Source organism: Protopterus annectens, chromosome 11.part0 (genome assembly GCF_019279795.1).
Source record: "Protopterus annectens isolate FY-2018-M chromosome 11.part0, PAN1.0, whole genome shotgun sequence".
NCBI classification, from domain to species: Eukaryota; Metazoa; Chordata; order Ceratodontiformes; family Protopteridae; genus Protopterus; species Protopterus annectens.
The window spans coordinates 829,436,264-829,461,763 of NC_056745.1; the positions used below are offsets into that span (position 1 = coordinate 829,436,264).

Below are 25,500 nucleotides of genomic sequence, written 5' to 3' on the forward strand. Positions count from 1 at the left end.
TTTTCTAGTAGACGTCCTTCTGGCCTCCAAAATGACATCCTGCACCTCCTTGGAGAGTAGGGTGTGTTGTGATGTTAAGGAATCTTCCATGCGGCCAGACTGAGTGTTTTCAGCTGACTGTGAAGAGTTTTGAAGCTGTGCTGAGTCAGAAGAAGAGGCATAAGAGGTAGGGTCCATGGAGGGGAATGCGTCAGGCTCCTCAGGAGTGGGTACCAGTGCTGTCTTGGTCAGTCTGGAGCAATGAGAATCATCTTTGGTCTGTCTGCTCTGGTTTTTAATAGAACTTTGGGCAGCAGAGGAAGAGGTGGAAAGGCATAAACTGTCGTGGTTGTCCAACTGAAAGAGAGAGCGTCCACTCTCCAGGCCTGTGGATGAAAAGTCCTTGAGCAGAATTTTGTCAATTGGTGATTTTTGTGGGAAGCAAAGAGATCTATGTCTGGCCTTCCCCATGCTTGAATTATCTCTGTAAAAACTTGAGGATGCAACTTCCATTCATGTAGATCTGTCATATTTCTGCTTAGGTTGTCTGCCAGTGTGTTTTCCTTGCCTGGCAAGTACTGTGCTTGAAGTTCGATTTGTAATTCCGGAGCCATGTTCCAAAGTGACATGGCCAGCCTGCATAGGGGGTATGAATGGGTTCCTCCCTGTTTGTTTATGTACCACATTACTGTGGTGTTGTCTGTCCTTATCAATAGTTGACCTGGATGCAGAAGGTCTTTGAAAGCTATAATAGCATTTATTACTGCTAGCATTTCCTTTTGATTGATGTGAAGGTGCTTTTCTTTTTGGGACCATTTGCCCTGAATGCACCGATCTGTCATGTGCGCCCCCCAGGCATAGTCCGAGGCGTCTGTTGTGATGACTTGATTTGCTTGAGGCTTGCAGAATGGGAGACCTGTGTTTGTTTGGCATGCTTGAGTCCACCACAGAAATTCCTTTTGAAGACATGGAATTATGGTATTATTGTTTCCAAACTGTGGCTGTGTTGAGACCATAGGTTTTTCAGGTACCACTGAAGTTTCCTCATATGCAGCTTTGCACATGGGATTAGTAGGATGCAAGATGCCATGAATCCCAGAGCCTGCAGGATTTTCCTTGCAGTCAGCCTGGTGAAATTTGCTAGTGTTCTGAAGTATTGAGTTAGTTGCCCCTGCTTCTCTGGCGTGAGGTAGGCCATCTGGGTGTTTGTGTCCAAGTTGGCACCCAGGAAAATTATTTTCTGAGAGGGTATTAGCCTTGATTTCTTTTTGTTGACTGTGTATCCCAGAGAATTCAACAACATTATTACAAAAGCCAGATGTTTCAGAAGTATGTGCTTGCTGTCCACTTGGATCAGGCAGTCGTCCAAATATGGGTATATCTGTATCCCTTGAAGTCTGCAGTAGGCAATTACTGATGCCAGGAATTTCGTGAATACTCTGGGCGCAGTAGATAAGCCAAAGGGCAATGCAGAGAATTGATAATGGGTCGAACCTGCAAGAAATCTGAGGTATCTTCTGCAATTCTGTCTGATTGGGACATGCAGGTATGCCTCCTTGAGGTCCAATGTTACCAGCCAAGACTCCTTGCCCAGCATGGGAAGAAGCTGCTGTAATGTGAGCATCCTGAACTTTGGTACGAGTAAAAATGTGTTTAGGATGGATAGGTCCAAAATAGGTCTCCAATCTTTTCCCTTCCTTGGTACCAGGAATAGTCTGGAATAAAAACCTTGACCTTGTTCGTGAGTAGGTACCTCTTGAATAGCTTTCATGTCCATGAGATCTGAAATTTGTCTTTGTGCCTCTGCCCTTTGATTGTGTGGCAGGTTTGGCATGCCTCTCATTTTTGGAAGGGTGTGAAAATGGAATCTGTAGCCTCTGTTTATAATGTCCAGGATCCATTTGTCTACAATATGCCAATTTTTTTGAAAATAATGCCAGTTTTCCGCCTAAGGGTGCTGCCATTTGAGCCTTGCTTGGCATGCAAAGGGGAAAGTCATTGGGCTTGCTTTCTGAATGGCTGCGAACTATCCTCACCACCTCTTTGTGTAGGAGCTTGCCATTGTCTGCCTCTAAACGATCCTTGAGATTGCCCTCTGCCCCTCGGGCGCCTGTATCTACCTCTTTGGGGTCTGTCCGTGGCTGGAAAGGACCAATTTTTGGAAGGCCAATTTCTACTGAAACGTGGAGGTTGTACCTGTAGAAAATCCTTCACTGTTTGCATTGATTTAGCCTTTTCCTCCATTTTCTTTAATACCTCCTCAGCTTCAACACCAAATAATACATCATTTTGTAGAGGGGCATCTAGTAATTTAGCTTTGACATGATCTGGTAAGGTTTGCTCCTTGAGCCAGGCATGTCTACGTATGACTGATCCTGTTACAGCAGCTCTACATGAGGCCTCTAGAGCATCAAAACCACATTGCAAGGTATGTTTACCCACTTGTTCTGCACTATGCATCAAATCCTGCAACTCCTTCAAGTCTGGTTGTTCAGGTTGTGATATTTTACTTCTCAACTGTGATAACAGAAACTGTTGGTACTTTAACACATGGAACTGACAGTTTAATGCCCTCATGGTTAAGGTGGCCGAGGTGTATACCTTTTTCCCCACCTTTCTAAGGCTCTGGAATCTCTCTCTCGGAAGGTAATGGGTTTTTAGCAGTGGAGGCCTTAATTCCCTTGGGACCCTGTGAGATAGTTTCTGGGTCAGCCGCATGGCTTTTGTATAAAAATTGGTGTGAGTCAGGAACCCGGTAGTACCTATCAGGCTTGACTGGGGCCGGAGGTAAAGAATCCGGGTTAAGGCAGGCCTCCGAGTACACATCATCTAGTATGTCTAAGACAGAAGGTATAGCCAGAGGCCTGTGCTGGGGTAGCAAGAGAAAATCCCTAAGCCTTTTCTTGGAATCCGAGTACTCTTGGCCTTCCCAGTGGAAGTGTTCCCTTAAGGTATGCAAGGTTTCCCCAAATGAGTAATCCTCTGGGGGGGGAGACAGAGGGAATGGACTCCTCAGCATCAGAATCTTCAAAACGGGAGTAAGAATGTTCCTGTTCATCACAGTGCTCTGAAATAATGGAGGCCTGGTCAGAGGAGGGGGATTCTTCCTCCACTCTGGGCCTTTTGTCCGGGGGGGGGTTGAGAACCCCTGATAAGAGTAATCAAATCCTCAGCCATTTTAAGCATCTGTTTTTTAGGCATGGGGCCTGGAGAAGGGCCCTGTGGAGTTTGTTTCTTAGAATGCATGGCTGCTTTAGACTTAGTGAAAGCCTTGACAGAAAAAGAAGATGAAGGTCTGAAGACACCTTGAGAGGAGGCAGACCCGTCTACATTTTGAGATTCACCACCAAGAGTGGCTTCGGTATCTGTAGGGGGTGTGGGCCGAGGAGCCTGCGACCTCGGGCACAGAAGACACCACCAATGAAGTGTCGTCGGTATGCAGGGGCTGCGTAGGCGCCTTGCTGAGAACCGGACCACCTGTAGTCGGCTTTGGCGTGGTGTCAGTAGAGGCTGCGGACCTCGTGTGTCGGTCCTTATCTTTGCGTTTTTTAGAAAAAACTGGAGTATGAGTATCCGACGACATAATATAGTTAAATTTTTTGCCAAAATAGTGCTGGGCGAACTCCGCCCAACGCTTAATGGTGCATTTGTTGAATGTAGCACAAAAACGATAGACCGAGACGTCGTGGTCTGGGCCTAAGCAAGGAATGCAGAGGGAATGAAAATCCTTATGCGGTATTTGCTTCCCACAAGAAACACAATTATTAACTTTGTCTGACATCGGTCTGAGGCAAGAAAAGTTTCCCCAACGGGGTACTTAGCTTTCAAGAAGACTTTGGTTGCAAAATTTTCGTAATTTCAGGAGCTGGCCGACCGACACTTGCGAACTGCTTCTGCTTCGGGCACCGCACGGCAAGAAAGACTGAAAAAATGGCGTTGGCTGGTTCTTTTATACCCCTGGCGCACTGACGTCAGGGAAGAAGCGACGACAACCGACGCCGGACCTAGACTTTGGAATTCGGCCGACCGAGGACCCGCCTGACGGCAGGAGAACCCATCTGTTATGACTGCAGCTGTATGCACGATGAACATCAACAAAAAGAAATACTATTCAAGGATCCAATATAAACATCAAAACAATCCCCAAAAATTTTGGGGCGCCATTTAACTACTAAAACCAGGACAATCCACAACCCCAGTCTTCACAACAAAAAATACAACAGATAACATAGCTACCCAATTTAACTCACTGCATCAATTCGATACTATCCCTAGTAAAAAAAAAAATAACAGCAATACCCCCCTATTTATTTCTTCAGGAACAGCACCAAACATCAATTCCTTTACAATCAGACATATACAAACTAGTACTGTTAAGAAACTTCCAAACAATCTAAAACCCACATCCTTGCCTCTGATGTAATCCCCCCAACAGATTTTTCTCAGATTGGCAGCAGATGCCATCTCATACCCTATCTCTAATCACCTGTTCTATTTCATAGCTGCGGTAGCGTTGTCGCCTCACAGTAAGACGGTGTCCGGTTCGACTCTCAGTTAGAGCGTCTTCTGCGTGGAGACATGTGTGAATGGACGTACCTTCGTTGAAGGTTGTGCTTCAGGGCTGGCAACTTGGTATGTAAAAATCAACTGCCAATCATTAGCGGCCCGGAGTTCCGCTGTGGCGACCCCTAACCGGGAAAAGCCAAAAGTCACAACAACAGAAGCCCTAAACTCTAGAAAATCTCATATCCTCTCTCTTCACAAAGGCAGCTCTTCCACAGAATTCTCAAACTACAGACCAACTGCTATAATTCCTCCCTAGTCAAAATTCTTGAAAAATGCAGAGACACACAGCTCCTTAGCTAATTATTGAGCAATAACCTTCTGACCAATTCCCAACATGGTTTCAGACCCAATCACAGTACAAGTTTTACCAACACTGTTAACCAGCTCAGAAACAATGGCCTACTTGTCTCATCAATTTTCCTTGATATATGTCTAAGGCACTCAACACTGTATCCTACCAAAAAAAACTCAGTGAACTGGCTTCCCTAAACCTCTCTCAACCTGCCCTCGCTTAGTTTCATAGCTACTTAACTGAATGCAAACAAGCAGTTAAGTGGCAAAACAGACTCTCTTCTCTAGCACCCATCTCAATTGGTGTCCCACAAGGCTCATTCCTTGGGCCACTGCAGTTCACTATCTTTACAAACAAACTTTATACTGCCACAAACTCAGTCACCATTGTTCAATACGCAGATGACACCTCTCTCATATGTTTATCTCCCACCCTCCCATATGTCATAGAAACAACCCCAAAATCTTTCCTTTCTGATTACAAACTTAAACTCAATCGAAATGAAACAAAACTAATGCTCTTTTTACATAATAAAACAGCTAATTGCCACCCCCATTTGCCAACTATTCCTCCAACAAAACTAAAATTGAGCTTGTTGAACTCACCAAACTACTTGGATTCACAATCGACAACTATCTAAAGTTTCACAAACACTTGGCTCTAACCATCAAAAAGGTTCGCATTAAACTGGGGTCACTATACAGAGCAAAGCCATACCTTATCAGCATCACCAGACATTCTACAGCCAGAATGTATCTTCTCTCCACTCTGCTATATGCATCCGCCATTTTCACAAATCTCAGGCCTGTTACAGCAAAATTTGCTACTAACCAACCTTATAGACTGCACCACTGCTCTGCCTTGCAGCAACTTAATTAGACTGAACTACCCAACATCCTATCCCTCAACCAGCTAACTATTGTCCACTCCATCATTCATCAGCCAGATAACTGCCGAAAACTCAAAAACCTGGTACAGCCCTACTCAAACTGCGGAACCCTCAGATCCTCTGACAAACTACTACTAAACATTACTAAGTGCAACGATAATTTTGGGGATACTAGGTTCTCCTACCAAATTTCCAAATTATGGAATTCCATTTCCTGAACACATATTAACTACTACTAACATACACAAGTTTAAACTACTCATCAGGGAATACCTAAGCATCAACTGGCTTTGTTCCTGCACATTCCCCAGGCTGACTGAGCTAAGCTTTTCTTTCCTATTTTTCATACTATGCTTTCTACTTCAGTTCTCAATGTCTACCTCTTCAAACTAATTCCTATCTCCCATTTTTTATACAGCTAGACTGCCAAGTAAACTGTTGATTAGATAGGTTTTTATGTTTAGCCAAATTTCACTGCTATATATTGTATCCCTGAGAGTCTTCTTTTTGACTGTGATTAATCTTGTCATTAAGCCTTGTGTTTTACATTTTGTTAATTTGCAACTTCTATTTGTTATTTTTTGTAATGGATCTTTTCTTCCCGGGCCTCCGCTGACAATAGGCATTTGGTTCAATTGGACTTTCCCAGTAAACAAATGTAAACAATAACATAATAAAAAAACAAGTTAGAAGTTAAGGAAGTAGACTGGCAAATAATGCCACAGGCAAACAAGAACACTGGTTTGAAAGAAAGCATAAATATTAAATGCTTACTAAAGGCTGTACGTATTTATTTTATTATACACACAGTGCCATTTTTAAAATATTTGTCTCTTTAAAAAAGGTCACATGACTAAATAATTGTTTAATTATGATGTTCTACTATATAAATACTTGTTTTAAAATGTTTGCATCATCTCTGATGAAGTCTGAAGAAACGGAACAAAAGCTCTTTGCTGCTTACAAACAGTGGTTTTATGTGTTTTTTCTAGGAGACTTATTTTTGGAAATCAATTTTTCTACAACTTGCTGGGTTATTTTAATTAGACAAACTGGACCAAAACATTTTAACTTGACCGACTGGTATTAGCAACCTTTTTTTCGTTTTTTGCTTTGTGGAGTTTTGTTGCCTTCTGCCTTTTTTGTTTGTCTATTTTCACAATCATAAAAACACATCACTCTGCAATATGCTATGTTTGTATGTGCAATTAGATTTGTCATTGTGTATATACAGCTGCATGCTTCATAAAAACAGAGGCAAGTGAATCCCGCAGCTTTTGTTAGACTATTACAACACATGCAAGCCATGTGGTTTCCTTTTCATTTGTTTGTCTGCATTCTTCTACCACATTCAATGTCACTTGTGTAGCATTGCTGAGAACAGACAATGTAAGCAAATGCTGTGAAAAAAAATATAAAGCACATTCTGAGGCAGTTGACATCCTAGCAAAAGTCTCTGAAAAATAAATCTGGGGTTCTCGTTTTGTAAATAACACCATGAAACCTGCACGAATGGCAAGTGTAAGGCTCCAAACAAAGAGCAAAATCCAAACCAAAAATGAGCCAGCACATATACAGTGGATAAAGATCTTATTTAATTTTCCAAAACAAAAAATTAAATTCACATGAACCAAACCGGTTTCGGCAAACGCCTTCTTCAGTGATAAAGACAAAAATATATTTTTATGGTATTTATATTTTTATGGTTTGGATATTGTTCTCATTTTGCAAGCTGTAAGGCAGAGAACATATCATGTGAATGCAAATGGTAAAGACAGTGTGGAAATCCACCATTTTCTCACACATTCTCTGCAAAGCAGTAAAGTATACATTAAGCAACAAGGTACAGACTATTGGGTGATCAGGGTTACTGAAGTTTTACTTCAATACAGATGGCATTGAAAAAAAATCAACAAGAACATGAAACCCTCTAAAAGGGGAAAAGGGGAGACGAGAAAGAAAAATTAGAAGAAAAAATGAAAAAAAAATAAATGATGCATTTTACATTAACAAAAAGAAAAGAAAGGAAGCATACAAAGCAAAGCAGTGTGCCACCCAGTAGTTTTTTCATAATCTGCTATATGACCAGTCTCTATTTTTACACCACTCCTTTCTATGCCTACTCCGAAATCTTAAAACCAGAGATCACAAATACGTGTACAAAGGCACCCTTCAACATGGAGCACAATGCAACAGAGAAGACAATTGAAAATGCGTGGTTTAAAGTACTTGAAAAGGAAAGAGATTCCTATTTTGTGGAAGAAAAAAATACATGAAAAGTGCAATACTTTACCTGCGCACACGCTCTACAGTGGCATCAGTCCTCAAGTACTTCTTTGCGTCATCACCTTTTGCATGCATCGCAACATCTTCTGGGTTAGAAAATGCCTAGACACCCACCACAAACAGAACAAGAAAAGAAGACCAGATGAGATTAATGCAGTCTTCCAAACACAGGTAACACGTCAATTACAATGAAATAGCTGACAGCTCCATATTTACAAACTCAAACAGGACAGAGCAAATACACAGGTAACCATATGAAATGTTGGGACCCACTACAGCAAGTCCCAAGATATGGAGACTGAATGGCCAAAAAAATTGGTCTTGCAAATACCAAGTCCGAGATGTCATTTTTCAAAATATTCCCTTTTCTCCAAGGTATTGCAATCTTGGAGAAATTCGGGAAGGGGGGGGGGGCTTGACTCACACCTCCACAAAAACAAGGTTGAAGGAGAAGAGCGATTTTTGAGAGTCACTTTTTTGCACTGTTTTCGGTCTTTTTTGAGTGCCAACATTTCAATAGGAAGCCAAATACACGCCTCTGGGTGTTTTTCTGGCTACACTGCTCAGACAAGCTCCTCGTGGTTCTGCAGAGTGGTCCTAGCATCAGGGAACTCAGAAAAGCGACTACTTTCTGGATTTAAGTATCTTTGCTTTTTTTTCACTTGGAATAGCTTCTGTAGCTTACCCTGAACTAGCTTGAACTTTTTTTTAACTGTTTGCTGCATTATTTTAAAATCTGCACTTAAAGTTACATTTTAGTCAAACTTGATCGAAAGTTTGTTTGTTTAATTTAACTGTGGAGGCTGCCCACTAAAGTGTGCTAGCCTGTGTAACTAATTTATCACTGTTTCTGCATTTTCTGTGTGTTTCTACCAAAAAAACAAAAAAATAATCCTTGTTTTCCCGCCTCTCCTCGACTAGTTTAGACCAGTTTACAGGCATTGCTGTAGTCTGGGCTGTGGTGTACTTCCTGTGTTGTCCATTACCTTACTTGGATAGAAGGAAGTTTCTTTGCTCACCAGTGGGAGTGGGGAGCCTTGAGCAGCCTACCTGTCCCTGTAGGAAGTGACCTCAGCACAAGAAGCTGTAGTAATTGGTTGTTTTGGACATTTCTAGCTCTTTTGTAGTTCACTCTTTAAAATCCGCGTTTGCACAGCTTTGCGCGGTTGTGCGCATAGCACAGCGCCAGTTAAACGTTTTCCGTCTCCGCCAAGCCTGCTCTTCAAATTTTCCCTTAAGGAAGCTCTACTCTTAGTATAACCAGACTACTCACTATATTATAAGCCTAGCACTTGTTCTCAATACTTCTCTACTAAGTAAGCACTCTCGTACTAAGTAAAGCACTACATCTACTTACCACCCCTGTGAATATCTACTTCCCTTAAAGGTACAGCATTCCCTTATACTGTTCTAGCATGTCTAGTGGTACATTACTGGCGTTGTCTCCAATTCAGCTGGTCAATCTGGGTATCTTGAGACAATGCTACAATTGTCTCATGTACACAGACAACCCTCTCCTCCTCCCAACAAACACAAATACATGTGAGAGATGCAACTATATAGCCAAACTGGAGGCTGAACTCTCTCAACTCAGGGCTGGCATGACCAGACAGGATGAGATGGCAACCACACACACAACAATCCCAGTCCCACATAGACCTACCACAACTGCAAACCAAACACATAAAAACACAAAGACATATTCGGAGGCTCTAATAAAAAACTTACCAAAACAACAGAGGCTCCCAAAGCAGACATCCAAAAATCCACCACCTCAAAACAAAACACATGCAACACATACTTCAATAAATCGGTGTGTCAACCAATCACAGCCCTTAAAGCCAAACACCTTGCCTGATACACTAGTAATAGGTGACTCTATAGTCAGACACACTGATGTCCCGCTGACCAGGCTGAACAAGGAGAAGGTGACTGTGAGCTGTCTATCGGGAGCTAGGATCCGCCACATAACACACGCACTCAAGTCACTCCAAAGCAAGTACAAATATGACTCCGTCATTGTCCATGCTGGTGTGAATGACCTGAGATGTACCTCCCTAGACTACATGAAAAGAGACAGAGGAGCTCTCCGATAATGTAGCCCAGGCTGGTATGACCCTGACCCTGAGCAGCATCTTGCCCTCACCAAGAATGATACCACAATACAAAGACAAGATGATCAGCTTTAACAATTGTCTCAAGTACTGGTGTCATTCTAAGGGGATCCAATGTCTGTCTGCCTGGGATGACATGTTGGACAAGCCACGCTGCTTCGCAAGGGATGGCTTACACCTGTCACCACTGGGCTTCCGGATATTGGCTAAGGCTCTTGCCACCCCCCATAGTGCCTTTTCTAGGCAAGGCTCAAAAGACAAACCCACCTCCTTAGAAAACAAAAATGGAAAAAAACTAAGGGTAATGCTGCTCAACGCCAGAAGTCTAAATCTTAAGATGCAGGCACTTGATGCACTCCTCAGCATGGAGAACATAGACGTCTGTGCAGTAACTGAAACCTGGTTCAAGGCTCCTGAGAGCACCCCAGTGCTACCAGTCTATACCTCGTGTCATGCTTTTCGCCCCAAAACCCAGGCGAACCACAAAGGGAGGGAGTGTCCATATTCATCAAGGACACCCACACCTCCAGGTTAGTAGCAACACATGAAGCATCAGAGACCATACAGGTGCAACTAACCATAGGCAAAACTGCTATACAACTGGTAGCATGTTACAGACCACCCTCCCAATCTCAAGAACCCCACTCAGCCTTCCTGAAAACATTGGAGGATATGGATGTATCACAAAATACCATCATACTGGGAGACTTCAACTACCCAAACATAGATTGGGTACATTATTCTAGCCCTAATACCCTAGCCCAAAGGTTCCTGGAATTCATAAATTCAAATGCACTGGAACAACTAGTCACCTCTCCCACTAGGGGAGATAATATACTAGACCTGATCATCACAAACATGGGGACAAAATGCTCCACACCGGAAATATACCCCTCACTAGTGAGATCTGACCACAAACTAATCACCCTGGATATACATATCCCACCTCCACCCCAGCACAAAAGACCACAGTGAAAAACTTCTCAAAAGCAGACTTCACTCTTCTTAAGATGGAGATGGTATCCTTTAAGCCCACTGTGCCAGTGGATACCACATCCCACAATGCCGAATCCTTCACAAATGCTTTCTATGGACATCTCCAAGAATGCATGGATCATGCAATCCCAAACAAATCCAAGTCCCTCTCCACCAAAGGTAAGCGTCCTGTCTGGTGGACCTCAGCCATAAACAAATTGTATAACAAAAGAAGGAAGCTACTGCACGTCAGAGCAAAATCCCATGAAGGGAAGACATCTCTGATCAACATTAGCAGAAAACTACGTTCTCTCATAAAAACATCCAAGGCCAACTTTGAGAGAAAAATCGCTAAGGACACTAAAGATAACCACAAAACCTTCTTCAACTATGTTAGAAACCTGGGCGGAAACCCTCAGATATGCTCAGAGTTGGTTCAAAACAACAAAAAATACACTGAACCCACAGATATTGCCAACATTCTGGCTGACAGGTTCAGTGCAAATTTCTCCCCTCCTTCACCCCCAAAAGAAGAAATACTTATCCCAGCTGAATGTAATCTCCCTGTCATCTCAGATGTCCAAGTGAGAACCGCCCTAAACAAAGCAAAAAACACAGCATCAATGGGACCTAACGGTATCCCGGGTTGTGTGTTACGTGAACTCCAAGAGGAGCTAAACCCACACATAAAAATGCTATTTAACCTTAGCCTTACTTCGGGATATGTACCTGAACACTGGCGTACAGCAACAGTGGTCCCACTCCACAACGGGGGTGCCTCTACAGACCCTGGAAACTACCGCCCCATAAGCTTAACCAGCCTGGTCTGCAAAGCTATGGAAAGAATCATTATGGAACTCATAAACAGAGACATAGGGGACCTACAGACACTTGACCCCACCCAGTTCGGCTTTGTAAAGGGCAGATCCTGCCTTTTAAACCTGGTTGACTTTTGAAACAGTCACTAGAGCCATTGACGAGGGCAAAGCAGTCCATACAGCATACCTGGACTTGGCTAAGGCCTTCGACACAATACCCCACTCAGGCATCATAGATAAGCTCAACAGCTTAAAAGTAAACCCTTATGTCACTAGATGGGTTGCAAACTGGCTAAAGGACAGAACCCATAAAGTTAAAATCGCTGGAGCAATGTCAGACTCAAAGCCAGTCACAAGTGGTGTCCCACAGGGATCTGTCCTGGGACCCCTCTTGTTCGGCATTTATTTCTCAGATGTTAAAGCAAACATGGGAGGGCTGTGGCTGACAAAGTTCGCAGATGACTGCAAACTAGGCGCCATAGTCGCTACACCAGCAGAGACACACATCCTACAAAAAGGCCTCACAGAAACGGACAACTGGTGCCGGAGCCACGGCCTTAAACTAAATGCCAAAAAATGTATAGTCATCCCCTTTGGGAAAAACAAAGTACCCACAAATTATCACATAGATAGCAACCCACTGAGTACGGAAAAAGTAATCAGAGACCTAGGGACCCAAGTCGACAGCGACCTCTCATTTGACACCCACGTTGCCAAAGTGGTTAGAAAAACATTCTACCTTGCACACCTCATCATGAAGGGATTCACATCCAGATCCAAGGATGTCATTTTACCCCTATATTCCTCCCTCATCAGACCCATGATAGAGTACAATGCCCCATTTGGTATGTACCTCACCCGGCATTTGCAACAGCTGGAGAGACCACAAAAGTACATCACCAAGAGGATCAAGGGTCTCCAACATATGTCTTATTCTGCCAGACTAAAGAAACTTCAGCTCTATTCAGTAGCATACCGCCTGCTCAGAGGTGATCTCTGCCTGACGTACAGGGCCATGTCCAATCAGGATCTGATGGACATGCTCCACCTCAAAAAATCCAAATCCATCAGGACCACGAGAGCTAAAGACTTAAACCTCGGCACAAGTATGAATAGGACATGCTGGAGGGATAGATTCATAACCCAGAGGCTTCCCATGCTTTGGAACAAGATCCCAGTTCGTATTAGGCAGAGCCCCTCACTGACTCTCTTCAAGAGAAATCTTGATGAGTGGATGGGAGATCGTAAGTTTACCCCAGGGGTCATATCTGTATCACTGCTAGACAGGGGCACAGTAAACTAATTCTATTATATAAGAGGACCTTAATTGTGTCACTACTAGACAGAGGCACAGTATTCTAAATTTATTCTGTAAATTTTTTGTACCATTTCATGGGGTGGCAAAAGCCACATCACTATGGCTAAGCTTACAAATGCCCCAGGGCAGATAGACTATGAAACTATGAAACTATGAAAATATGCCCCAGTTAATAAGATGCACCAGATTCAATACTGGCAAACACATTTTGATTGGATTCAATTTTTGTGTTCTAAAATGCTCCCACAAAGTGTCTGCCCAGCTGTGATAACCTTCTGTGTTTTCAGATTTATCATAAAGAAGTATTAGATATTTGTCATATGTATTAAAATCAGTCCCATTACTTAAATCAATTTAATTCATTTACTTTTGACGCTTTCCGGAACCCTTTGCACTTATTAATAATGTTGGCCATTTTTCCCTGTCTATGCGGGATGAAATCTACAAAATGGATTAATCTGCTCCAATGAAATTTTCATGCAATATCATTAAACTGCAACAGTAGCTGCAAATGGAAAGTACAGTTGTGCACACTTACCATAAATGTAGATGTTAGAGTGTATTCACTGTTGCAGTCATTACATTCGGGTTATCTGCTTGCAGTAGCCCTCAGTCAGCCTGATTATCAAAGTCTTGGGTTCTGCGTCGGTTACTGTCTCATCTTCCATGACGTCAGGTACTCAGGGGTATAAAGCATGCAATCGACGGCATTACATCACTTTTTCTTGCCCCAGATGTCAGGTACCCCCATAATGGGAAGCAATTGTATACAAGGTCCAACAAAAATGCAAATACACCAAAAAAGCTTTAAGCATAGTAAACAAGAATAGAGGTATAGTCAACAGAAAGTACAGTTGTATACACTTACCATAAATGTAGATGTTAGAGTATATTCACTGTTGCAGTCATTACATTTGGGTAATCTGCTGGCAGGTTGCCCTCAGTCGGCCTGATTAAAGTCTTGGGTCCCGCATCGGTTGCTGTCCCTTCTTCCATGATGTCATGTTGTCAGGGGTATAAAACATGCAGCCGATGCCATTACATCAGTTTTTCTTGCCCCAGATGTCAGGTGCCCCCCAAATGGGGAGCAGATATAATTAAAAACACAAAAAATATACCTTCAATCCCAAAGGCAAATACACCAAAAGGGCTTTTAAGCATAGTTAAAGATAGTAGAGATATAGCCAGAGAAAAATAGACGCCTGGTGGGAGGGTAACCAGGACTGCAACAGTAAATACACTCGAACATCTACATTTACGGTAAGTGTACACAACTGTACTATGTTCTTCGTGTTTCACTGTTGCAGTCATTACATTTGGGTAGATTCCCAAAGCTATGGTTGGGAGGAGGGAATTATACAGCATTAGGACCAGCTATAAGGCCCTACAAAACAGCAGTGGCAAAGCCAGCTCTAGATTTAAAGAAAAATGGTAAGTGATAATGTTTGGTGAAAGTATGAACTGAGCTCCAGGTAGCAGCTTCTAGGATGCCCCTAGTAGGAACACCTCTAAGAAAGGCTGTTGAAGTAGATGCAGCCCTGGTGGAATGGGATCTGATCCCCTGGGGGATAGTTTTTCCATGGTGCATATAGCAGAAACGAATACAATGGCTTATCCATTTGGAAATGGTTTGTTTTGAAATAGCCTTTCCCTCTGCCCCTGCAACAAATGCCACCAGCAGTTGTTCAGATTTTCTTTGAGATTTTGTCCTAAGTAAAATCTAAGCGGTCTGTGCACATCCAATGAATGCAGAATCCGCTCCCCCCTTGTTCTGTGGATTGGGAAAGAAAGTTGGCAAATGAATGGTCCGATTACGAGCTACACTGGATACCACCTTAGGCATGAAGGATGGATTGGTCCTGAGAGATACCCTGTCTGCATGAAAAATGATGAAAGGCTCCACTGCCATAAGAGCCTGTAATTCAGAAATCCTTCTAGCTGAAGGGACTGCTAAAAGGAAAGTCTGCAGTAGCAGCTGGCTCGAAAGGAGGGAGAGTAAGCTTCTCCAATACAAAACTGAGGTCCCATGCAGGGGTTGGAGCTCTCCTGGGTGGTCTTACGTTTTTGGCCCCACTGAGATACTGCTTTAACAAAGGATGAGAGAAGAGGGGAGGTTCTGTGTTGTAATAAGCTGAAATGGCTGAGGCATGGATTTTTATAGAAGAAAAGGACAGGCCCTTGTGAAGCATCTCAGTTAAGTATTGCAAAATCTGACAAATGTTGGGCACTGCTGTGCTTATCTCTTGAGATTGATTCAAGGCACGGAATCTTTTCCATTTGTCAGCATAACATTTTCTAGTACTAGGTCTTCTCGCCTCCAAAATGACATCCATCACAGGTTTGCTGAGGGATGCTAAGGGTGAATTTAGGTGATTAGCCACGTTGCAAGATTCAAAGTTGGGAGCTGAGTGTGCAGAATTTGGTTGTTCTGCTGAGACAGTAAGGTGTCTGATGCAGGTACCATGGTGGAAGGAGAGGTACCAGTGTTGGCAAGGCCAGTCTGGAGCAATCAAAATAATTTTTGGTTTGTCCTGTTTGACTTTTAGCAGAACTTTGGAGAGCACAGGCAGAAAGGGAGAGGCATAGACTGATAGGTTTTTCCAGCTGAAGGGTAGAGCATCCACTTTCCAGGCTTTTTTGTGATGAGTTCTTCTGCAAAATTTGTCCAACTGATAGTTCTGAGATGAGGCAAAAAGATCTATGTCTGGGCTCCCCCATTTGCGTGTCAACATGTTGAAAATCCGTGATTCCAGTTTCCATTTGTTTGGGTCCATGAGATTTCTGCTTAGTTCATCTGCCAGAGTATTCAGCTTTCCTGGCAGGAATTGAGCTTGTAGTTGTACTTGATAGGTTAAGGCCGTGTTCCACAATGCCATGGCTAGTCTGCAAAGGCGGTAGAAATGTGTACCCCCTGCTTGTTTATGTACCACATAACCGTGGTGTTGTCTGTCTTTATCATTAATTGTCCTGGATGAAGGTAGTCCTTGAAGGCTGTCAGTGCATTCTGTACAGCTAGCATTTCCATTTGACTGACATGAAGGTACATTTGATTTGGGCTCCATTTGCCCTGAATGCACTTCCCCGACTGATGAGCCCCCCCAAGCATAATCTGAAGCGTCTGTAGTTAGGGTTTGGGCAGCAGGTGGTGGTGTGAATGGCAGTCCCTTTGTTTTGGTGGCAGGCCTCTGCCCACCATAGGAATTCTAGTTGCAGGCAAGGTATGATAGGAATCATGGTTTCCAGGCTGTGACAATGCTGACTCCATAGAAGTTTTAAGTACCACTGAAGTTTCCTCATATGCAGTCTTGCATATGGAATTATAGGTTCATAGGTTCATACTAGGCTATCTGCCCTAGGGCATTTATAAGCCTAGCCAGAGTGTGTTTGGTTTTCGCCACCCATTTTAAATGAATTTCGCTATGCCCTTTTTCGAGGTTAGTATACTGTGCCTCTGTCTAACAGTGACACAGAAGTGATACCCGGGGTAAACCTATGATCTCCCATCCACTCATCAAGATTCCTCTTGAAGAGAGTCAATGAGGGACTCTGCCTAACCTGGACTGGGATTTTATTCCAGAGTGAAGGGAGCCTCTGGGTTATGAATCTGTCCCTCCAGCATGTTCTATTTATTTCAGTGCTGAGGTTCAAGTCTCTCGAGCGCGTAGCTCGATGGGACTTGGATTTTCTGAGGTGCAGCATTGTCCATTAATTCCGGGTTGGACATAGCTTTATAAGTCAGGCACAGATCGCCTCTGAGCAGGCGGTATGCCACTGAGTAGAGCTGGAGTTTCTTTAACCGGGCAGCATATGGCATCCGTTTGAGCCCTTTGATCCTCTTGGTGAGGTACTTTTGGGGTCTTTCCAGTTGCTGCAGGTGTCTGGTAAGGTACATCCCAAAAGGGGCATTGTACTCAATTATGGGCATGATGAGGGATGAGTAAAGAGGCACGATGACCTCCCCTGATCTAGATGTGAATCCCTTCAAGATTAGGTGGGCTACATAAAATGTTTTTCTAACCACTTTAGCCACATGGTTTTCAAATGAGAGATCGCTATCAACTTGGGTCCCCAGGTCCCTAATTACTTCTTCCGTACTTAATGGATTACCATCTATGTGGTAATTTGTGGGCACTTTGTTTTTGCCAAAGGGGATGACTATACACTTTTTGGCATTTAGCTTGAGGCCATGGCTCTGGCACCAGTTGTCTGTTTCTATGAGGCCCTTTTGTAGGATGCTTGTGTCGGCTGGAGAGTCAATTATGGCGCCTAGTTTGCAGTCATCTGCGAACTTGGTCAGCCACAGTCCTTCCATGTTGACCTGTACCTCCGAGAAATATATACCGAACAAGAGAGGTCCCAGGACTGAGCCTTGTGGGACGCCACTTGTAACTGGCTTGGAGTCTGACATGGCTCCAGCAATTCTAACCATGTGGGTTCTGTCCTTGTGCCAATTTGCAACCCATCTAGTGACATGGGTGTTTATATTTAAGCTGGTAAGCTTATTTATAATGCCCGACTGGGGTATTGTATCGAAGGCTTTTGCGAGGTCCAGGTAGGCTGTGTGGACCACCTTCCCCTCGTCAATGGCCTTGGTGACGGTTTCAAAGAAATCGACCAGGTTTAAGAGGCAGGATCTGCCCTTAAAGCCTAACTGGGTAGGATCCAGTGTCTGTAGGTCCCCAATATCTTTATTTATGAGGTCCATGATGATCCTTTCCATAGCTTTGCAGACCAAGCTAGTCAGACTTATGGGGCGATAGTTTCCAAGATCCGTTGAGGCACCACCTTTGTGGAGAGGGACCACTGTTGCTGTACGCCATTCTTTGGGTACATATCCTGTAGTAATTCTGAGATTGAACAGTAGTTTTATGTTTGGGTTTAGCTCTTCTTGGAGTTAATGTAGGACGCAGCCTGGGACACCGGCTGGTCCAATTGATGCTGTGTTTTTTGCTTTGGAGAGGGCGGCTCTTACCTGAGCATCTGAGATGTCAGGGGGGGCAGCACTCTGCTGGGATAGATATTTGCCCTTTTTGTGGGGAGGGGGAGAGAAGTTTGCGCTGAACCTGTCAACTAGGATGTTGGCAATGTCTGTGGGTTTGGCATATTTTTTGTCATTTTGGACTAATTCTGAGCATATCTGGGAATTCCCACCCAGGTTCCTAACATAACTAAAGAAAACCTTGTGATTATCCTTAGTGCAATTTTTCTCTCGAAGCTGGCCTTAGACGATTTTATGAGTGCCCATAATTTTTTGCTAATACTGATCAGAGATGCCTTCCCTTTTTGGGATTTTGCTCTATCATGTAGTAGCTTCCTCCTTCTATTGTATAGTTTTGTTTATGGCTGGGGTCCACCAGACAGGATGCCTGCCTTTGGAGGATTGGGTCTTGGTTTTATTTGGGACTGCATGATCCATACATTCCTGAAGGTGTTCATAGAATGCGTTTATAAAGGATTCTGCAGTCTGGGCCGTATTTTCCACAGGCCCGGGGGCTTTGAAGGATTCCATCTCGGTTTTGAGGAGTGTGAAATTTGCTTTAGAGAAGTTTTTCACTGTGGTTTTCTGGGCAGGGGGTGGGGTCGGGATGTGAATATCCAGTGAGATTAGTTTATGGTCTGATCTTACCAGTGAGGGATACACTTCTGGTCTGGAGCACAGAGCCCCCATGTTGGTGATGATCAGGTCCAGTATGTTTTCCCTCTTGTGGGAGTGGTAACAAGTTGTCCCATAGCATTTGAGTTTATAAATTCTAGGAACCTTTGGGCTAGGGTGTTGGAGCTAGAGTAATGCTCACAGTCTATGTTTGGGTAGTTAAAGTCGCCCAATATAATGGTGCCTGGAGAGACCTTCATATTTTCCAGTGTTCTCAGGAAGGCCGAGTGGGGTTCCTGGGTTTGGGAGGGTGGTCTGTAGCAGGCTATAAACTGGAAGGCAGTTTTACCCACTGTTAGTTGCACATGGATAGTCTCTGATGCTTCATGCTGTGCCACCAACCTGGAGGTGTGGGTATCTTTGACGAATATTGATACTCACCCTCCTTTTGTGGTTCGGTCCAAGTTTTGGGGCCGAAAAGCATGGTATGAGGTATAACCTGGTTGTGCTGGGGTGCTCTCGGGAGCCTTGAACCAGGTTTCTGTTACTGCACAGATATCGATGTTCTCCATGCTAAGGAGAGTTTCAAATGCATGCATCTTGAAGTTTAGACTTCTGGCATTGAGTAGCATTACTCTTAGTTTCTTATCCCTTGTGATACCTATGGAGGTGGGTTTGTCTTTTGAACCTTGCCTAAAAAAGGCACTATGGGGATGGCAAGAGCCTTTGCCAATATCCGAAAGCCCAGGGGTGACAGGTGCAAGCCGTCCCTAGGGAAGCATCGTGGCTTGTCGAGCATGTCATCCCAGGCTGACAGGCATTGGATCCCCTTTGAATGACACCAATACTTAAGCCAATTGTTGAAATTGATCATCTTGTCTTCATATTGTGGCATCATTCTTGCTGAGGGTAAGATGCTACCCAAGGTCAGGGTCATACTGGCCTGGGCTACATGCTCAGAGAGCTCCTCTATGTCTCTTTTCATGTAGTCCAGGGAGGTACGTCTCAGGTCATTCACACCAGCATGGACAATGACTGAGTCATATTTGTACTTGCCTTGGAGTGACTGAGTGCTTGTGTTATGTGGCGGATCCTAGCGCCCGACAGGCAGTTCACCGTGACCTTCTCCTTGTTCAGCCTGGTGAGCGGGACGTCAGTGTGCCTGACGATAGAGTCACCTATTACAAGTGTATCAGGTGTGTTGTTTAGCCTTAAGGGCTGTGACTGTTCGGCACACTGGCTTTGTGAGCTATGTGTTGCACGTGTTTTGTTTTGGGGTAGCGGTTGCTTGGGTGTCTGTTTTGGGGGTCTCTACTGCTTAGGCAGATTTTTATTTAGAGCCTCCGAGTATGGTTTTGTGTGTTTATGTTTTTGGTTTGCTGTCGTGGTAGGTCTATGTGAGACTGGAATTGTAGTGAGTGTAGTTTCCTTCTCCTCCTGACTGGTTACGCCAGTACTGAGTTGAGAGAATTTAGCCTCCAGTTTGGCTATATGGTTGCATCTCTCACATGTGTTAGAATTTGTTGGGAGGAGGAGAGGGTTATAAGTTGCCAGTTTTTTGCATGAAGAGCCAGGTTTTCCCCCAAAGGGGTGGCTAAAAGGCAAGTGTTTGGTAAGTGTAAAGGGAAGTCATTGAGACTGCTTACCATAGGGAGGTGTCTTGTTTCCAGATTTGGAAGAGGAAACACCCCATTGTTTTGTTGTGAAAGTCCCCTGGGACTGAAACCTGGTGCCTTTGGAATGTCTGGGTTTGACTTGAGTGGCTCTCAAAGGAACTGGAAAGGACCAGTTCTTAGTAGGCCAGTGTCTACTAAATCTTGGAGGTTGTACTTGTAAGAAATCTTTCAGTTTGCATAGATTTAGCTTTATCTTCCATCTTTTTTAGAACTTCTTCAGCCTTATTACCAAAGAGATGGTCCTGTTGTAAAGCAGCATCTAAAAAATTTGCTTTAACATGATCAGACAGATTTTGCTCTTTGAGCCAAGCATGCCTTCTTAGCACAGACCCAGGTACAGCAGCCCTGCAAGAGGCCTCCAAAGAATCAAAACTACATTGCAAAGTATGTTTTCTAACTTCTTCATCTGAATGCAATAAATCCTGTAAATCTTTATTTTCCACACAATCAGAAATCAACATCATTTTCCGTTTAAGCAGTCCCCATGATATGCTGCTGACATTTTAGCATATGAAATTGAAAGCTTAAAGCTCCGATTGCCATGCCAGGGTTGCAGAAGTGTAAACCTTCTTACCCCATCTATCCAGCGCCCTGGAATCTCTATCAGAAGGGGTAGGATTTTTAGCAGTGGAAGCCTTAATGCCCTTAGGACCCTGAGAAATAGTTTCAGGATCTGCAACAGGATTTTTGAAAAGGAATTTGTGGGAGTCAGGAACCTTGTAGTATATGTCTGGCTTACAAGGAGCCGGAGGCAGAGAATCAGGAGCCATACTAGATTGTTTATGATGTTTTTTCAGAATGTCTAGAACAGGAGGTATAGCCAAAGGCCTATGCTGAGGAAGAAAAAGAAAATCCCTGAGTCTCTTTTTAGAATCAGAAAAATCCTGACTTTCCCAGTGGAAATGTTCCCTTAAGGTATGTAAAGTTTCCCAAAAAGAAAAATCCTCAGGGGGAGAAGCAGAAGGAATGGAATCCTCTGCATCAGAGTCCTCATAAGTAGGTATAGACAATTCCTGTTCATTATTAGAAGAGTCAGAAGAAATAGAATGCTGTTCAGAAGATTTATAGTCAATGTCTTGACTAGGCCTCTTAGAAGGGGGTGGTTGGCTACCCATGATTAAAGTAATTAAATCTTCAGCCATTTTGATAATTTGTTTTTTAGGCATAGGGGCCTGCACATGTGGCCTAGGCATCAGTTTTTTTTAGACATAGTCCGAGATTTTGGCCTTAATATTGAAGATTGCGTCAGTTTAATATACAAATCTTTAGGCCTGAATACACCTTCAGAAGCCAGTGCCTGCACAGCGGCTCCAGACCCATCCAAGATAGAGACATCCGCGGGTTCCACAATTGAAGTATCTCACGGCATACTGGACTCCAAATGGGTCTCAGTAGAGGCCTGCGAATCAGAAGTAGCAGGTATCAGGGGCTGTGAAACTGCCTCACTGAGTACCGGTGAACTGCCGACTGGCTTAAGAGAAGCGTCGTCGTCAGTTTTGGACCTCAACGGCCTGTCTCTGTCTTTTTCTTTGCGTTTTTTTTTAGGTATTCTGGTAGTCGGATTGCTAACAGACGTCATTTCTGGATAATTAAAGTGCGAGCCAAAATATTTAGAAGCAAAAATGTACTGACGACGGATAGTGTGTTGATTAAATAAAGCACAGAACTAACAGCAAGGTATGTCGTGGTCAGGGCCTAGGCAAGGAATACAGTACAAATGAAAATCCTTATGAGGTATTTGCTTCCCACAAGTAATACAATTATTGACATCGGAAAGGAGCAAGAAAAGGTTTCCCCAACGAGGTACTTGGCTTTTTAGTGGAAGACTTCGGATCTGAAACTCGAAAACTAAATTTCAAGAGTCGGCCGACCGGCACTTGCGAACTGATTCTGCATCGGGCTCCGCGCGGCAAGAAAGACTGATGTAATGGCCTCGGCTGCATGTTTTATACCAGACTACCTGACGTCATGGAAGAAGGGACAGCAATCAATGCAGGACCCAAGACTTTGTTAATCAAGCCGACTGAGCGCAACCTGCCAGCAGATTACCCAAATATAATGACTGCAACAGTGAAACACGAAGAACATCAGAAAGTTTTCAATTTATCAGCATAGGATTTTCTAGTACTAGCCCTCCTTGCCTCCAGAATGGCATCCATAATTTGCTTACTGAGGGATGGTAAAGTACAGTTTTGTACCTACCATAAATGTAGATGTTCGAGTGCTCATACAGCTGCAGTCATTACAGATGGGTTATCCTGCCGTCAGGCGGGTCCTCAGTCGGCTGAATTCCAAAGTCTAGGTCCGGCGTCGGTTGTCGTCGCTTCTTCCCTGACATCAGTGCGGCAGGGGTATACAAGACGCAGCCGATGCCATTTTCTTCAGTTTTTCTTGCCCCAGATGTCAGGTGCCCCCAAAAGGAAGGCAAAACATAAAGTTATGCAAACATGCAATACAGAATAATCAAAAAACAGCAGTTGCAAGCAAATGCACCATAAGAGAATACCCCAAATAGGTTGTATGATAAGGTGTTTGTCATAAGGCTTGTCCTAAGGGGGGTAACCTGGACTGCAGCTGTATGAGCACTCGAACATCTACATTTATGGTAGGTACAAAACTGTACTATGTTCATCGTGCATACAGCTGCAGTCATTACAGATGGGAAGAATCCCAAAGCTAAGTAGGGGTGGTAGGCACTAAGTGGAACTAGGAGGAGCAAGGATGCCCTGCAAGACTGCTGTGGCAAAACCTGCTCTAGATTTAGAGAATAGTGGGAGGTGATAGTGCTTGGAGAAAGTGTGCACTGAACTCCAAGTGGCTGCTTCCAAAATGTCCTTGGTAGGGACCCCCCTGAGGAAGGCTACAGAGGTAGCTGTGGCTCTGGTGGAGTGGGATCTGATGCATGCAGGCACAGTTTTTCCATGAAATGAGTAACAAAAGCGTATGCAGTGGGCTATCCATTTTGAAATTGTCTGTTTGGAAATAGCCTTTCCTTGAGCACCTGCAGCATAGGACACAAAGAGTTGCTCAGATTTCCTGAATGGCTTTGTCCTGTCCAAATAGTAACGAAGTTGACTGTGAATGTCCAAGGAATGTAGTAGTCTTTCCCCTTTGTTTTGTGGATTAGGATAAAAGGTAGGTAAGTGGATAGTCTGATTCAAAGCTACACTGGATACTACCTTTGGCATAAAGGTAGGGTTGGTTCATAAGGAAACTCTGTCCTGATGGAAAATGATGAATGGTTGAACAGCCATGAGGACCTGTAGCTCCGAAACCCTGCGTGCTGAGGTGATAGCCAGAAGAAAGGCGGTTTTCCATGACAAGTATTGTAGTTCTGTTGAAGAAGCTGGCTCGAAGGGAGGAAGTGTCAGCTTTTCCAATACGAAGTTGAGGTCCCAAGCAGGGACTGGTGGTTTCCTTGGGGGTTTTACATTCTTTGCCCCTCTGAGGAACTGCCTTAAGAGAGGATGACAGAATAAAGGAGGATCTGTGTTGTATTGTGCAGAAATGGCTGAAGCGTGGATCTTGATGGAGGAGAAGGAAAGTCCATTGTTTAGCATCTCAGCTAGGTACTGTAAAATTTGAGGTATATTTATTACCCAAGGATTCTGTCCCTTTTCTTGATTCCAGGCACAAAATAGTTTCCATTTGGCGGAGTAGGCTTTTCTAGTAGAAGGTCTTCTGGCCTCCAAGATGACATCCTGCACCTCCTTGGAGAGGAGAATCTGTTGGGAAATCAAGGAATTCTCCATGCAGCTAGATTTAGGGTTTCGAGCTGGCTGTGAAGGGTTTTGTAGCTGTGCTGGGACAACAGAAGAGGCACTAGAGGTAGGATCCATGGTGGGGAATGTGTCAGGCTCTTCAGGAGCCGATACCAGTGTTGTCTTGGCCAGTCTGGAGCAATGAGAATCATTTTCGGCCTCTCCGCTCTGGCTTTTAATAGAACTTTGGGCAGCAGAGGAAGAGGCGGGAAGGCATAGACTGTCAATGGTGTCCAATTGAAGGAAAGTGCGTCCACTTTCCAGGCCTGTGGATGATAGGTCCTTGTACAAAATTTTTTTCAACTGGCAATTTCTGTGGGTAGCAAAGAGATCTATGTCTGGCTGTCCCCATGTCTGAGTTATCTTTGTGAAAACTTGAGGATGCAACTTCCATTCGTGTGGATCTGTCATATTTCTGCTTAGGTTGTCTGCCAGTGTGTTTTCCTTCCCTGGCAGGAATTGTGCCTGTAGTTGAATTTGCAATTCCAGTGCTGTGTTCCATAGGGTCACGGCTTGCCTGCACAGGGGGTATGAATGAGTTCCCCCCTGTTTATGTACCACATTCACTGTGGTGTTGTCTGTCCTTAATCAATAGCTGGCCTGGATGCAGTAGGTCTTTGAAGGTCATAATAGCATTTTGCACGGCTAGCATTTCCTTTAGGTTGATGTGTAGGTGCTTCTCTTTTTCGGGTCCATTTTTCCTGAATGCACTGATCTGTCATGTGTGCTCCCCGGGCGTAGTCCGAGGCGTCTGTTGTGATGATTTGAGTTGCTTGAGGCACACAGAAAGGAAGACCTGTGTTTCTTTGGCAAGCTTGAGCCCAACACAAAAATTCCTTTTGAAGGCATGGAATGAGTGGTATAATTGCTTCCAAGCTGTGGCTGTGTTGAGACCATGTTTTTTAGGTACCATTGAAGTTTCCTCATATGCAGCTTTGCACATGGGATTAGTAGGATGCAAGATGCCATGAATCCCAGAGCCTGCAGGACTTTCCTTGCAGTTAAACTGGTGAAAGTTGCCATTTTTCTGAAGTACTGAGACAGTTGCCCTTGTTTGTCTGGCGTGAGGTAGGCCATCTGGGTGGTTGTATTCAAGCTGGCACCCAGGAAAATTATTTGCTGAGAGGGTATTAGTTTTGATTTCTTTTTGTTGACTGTGTATCCCAGGAAGTTCAACAGTTTTATTACAAACGCCAGGTGCTGCAGTAGTATGTCCTTGCTGTCCGCTTGGAT

General features: G+C 43.9%; 1 protein-coding gene across 2 annotated transcripts in view; it reads right to left on the minus strand.

Annotated features, from left to right (window-relative positions):
* The window catches only part of MGST1 (microsomal glutathione S-transferase 1), a 229,639-nt gene that overhangs the window by 57,913 nt on the left and 146,226 nt on the right, over positions 1–25,500 (minus strand). For both annotated transcript variants that reach the window (XM_044088236.1, XM_044088237.1), the window contains exon 3: positions 8,020–8,114. In XM_044088236.1, coding sequence (XP_043944171.1) covers positions 8,020–8,114 — 95 coding nt within the window. The remainder of the gene's footprint in view (positions 1–8,019; positions 8,115–25,500) is intronic.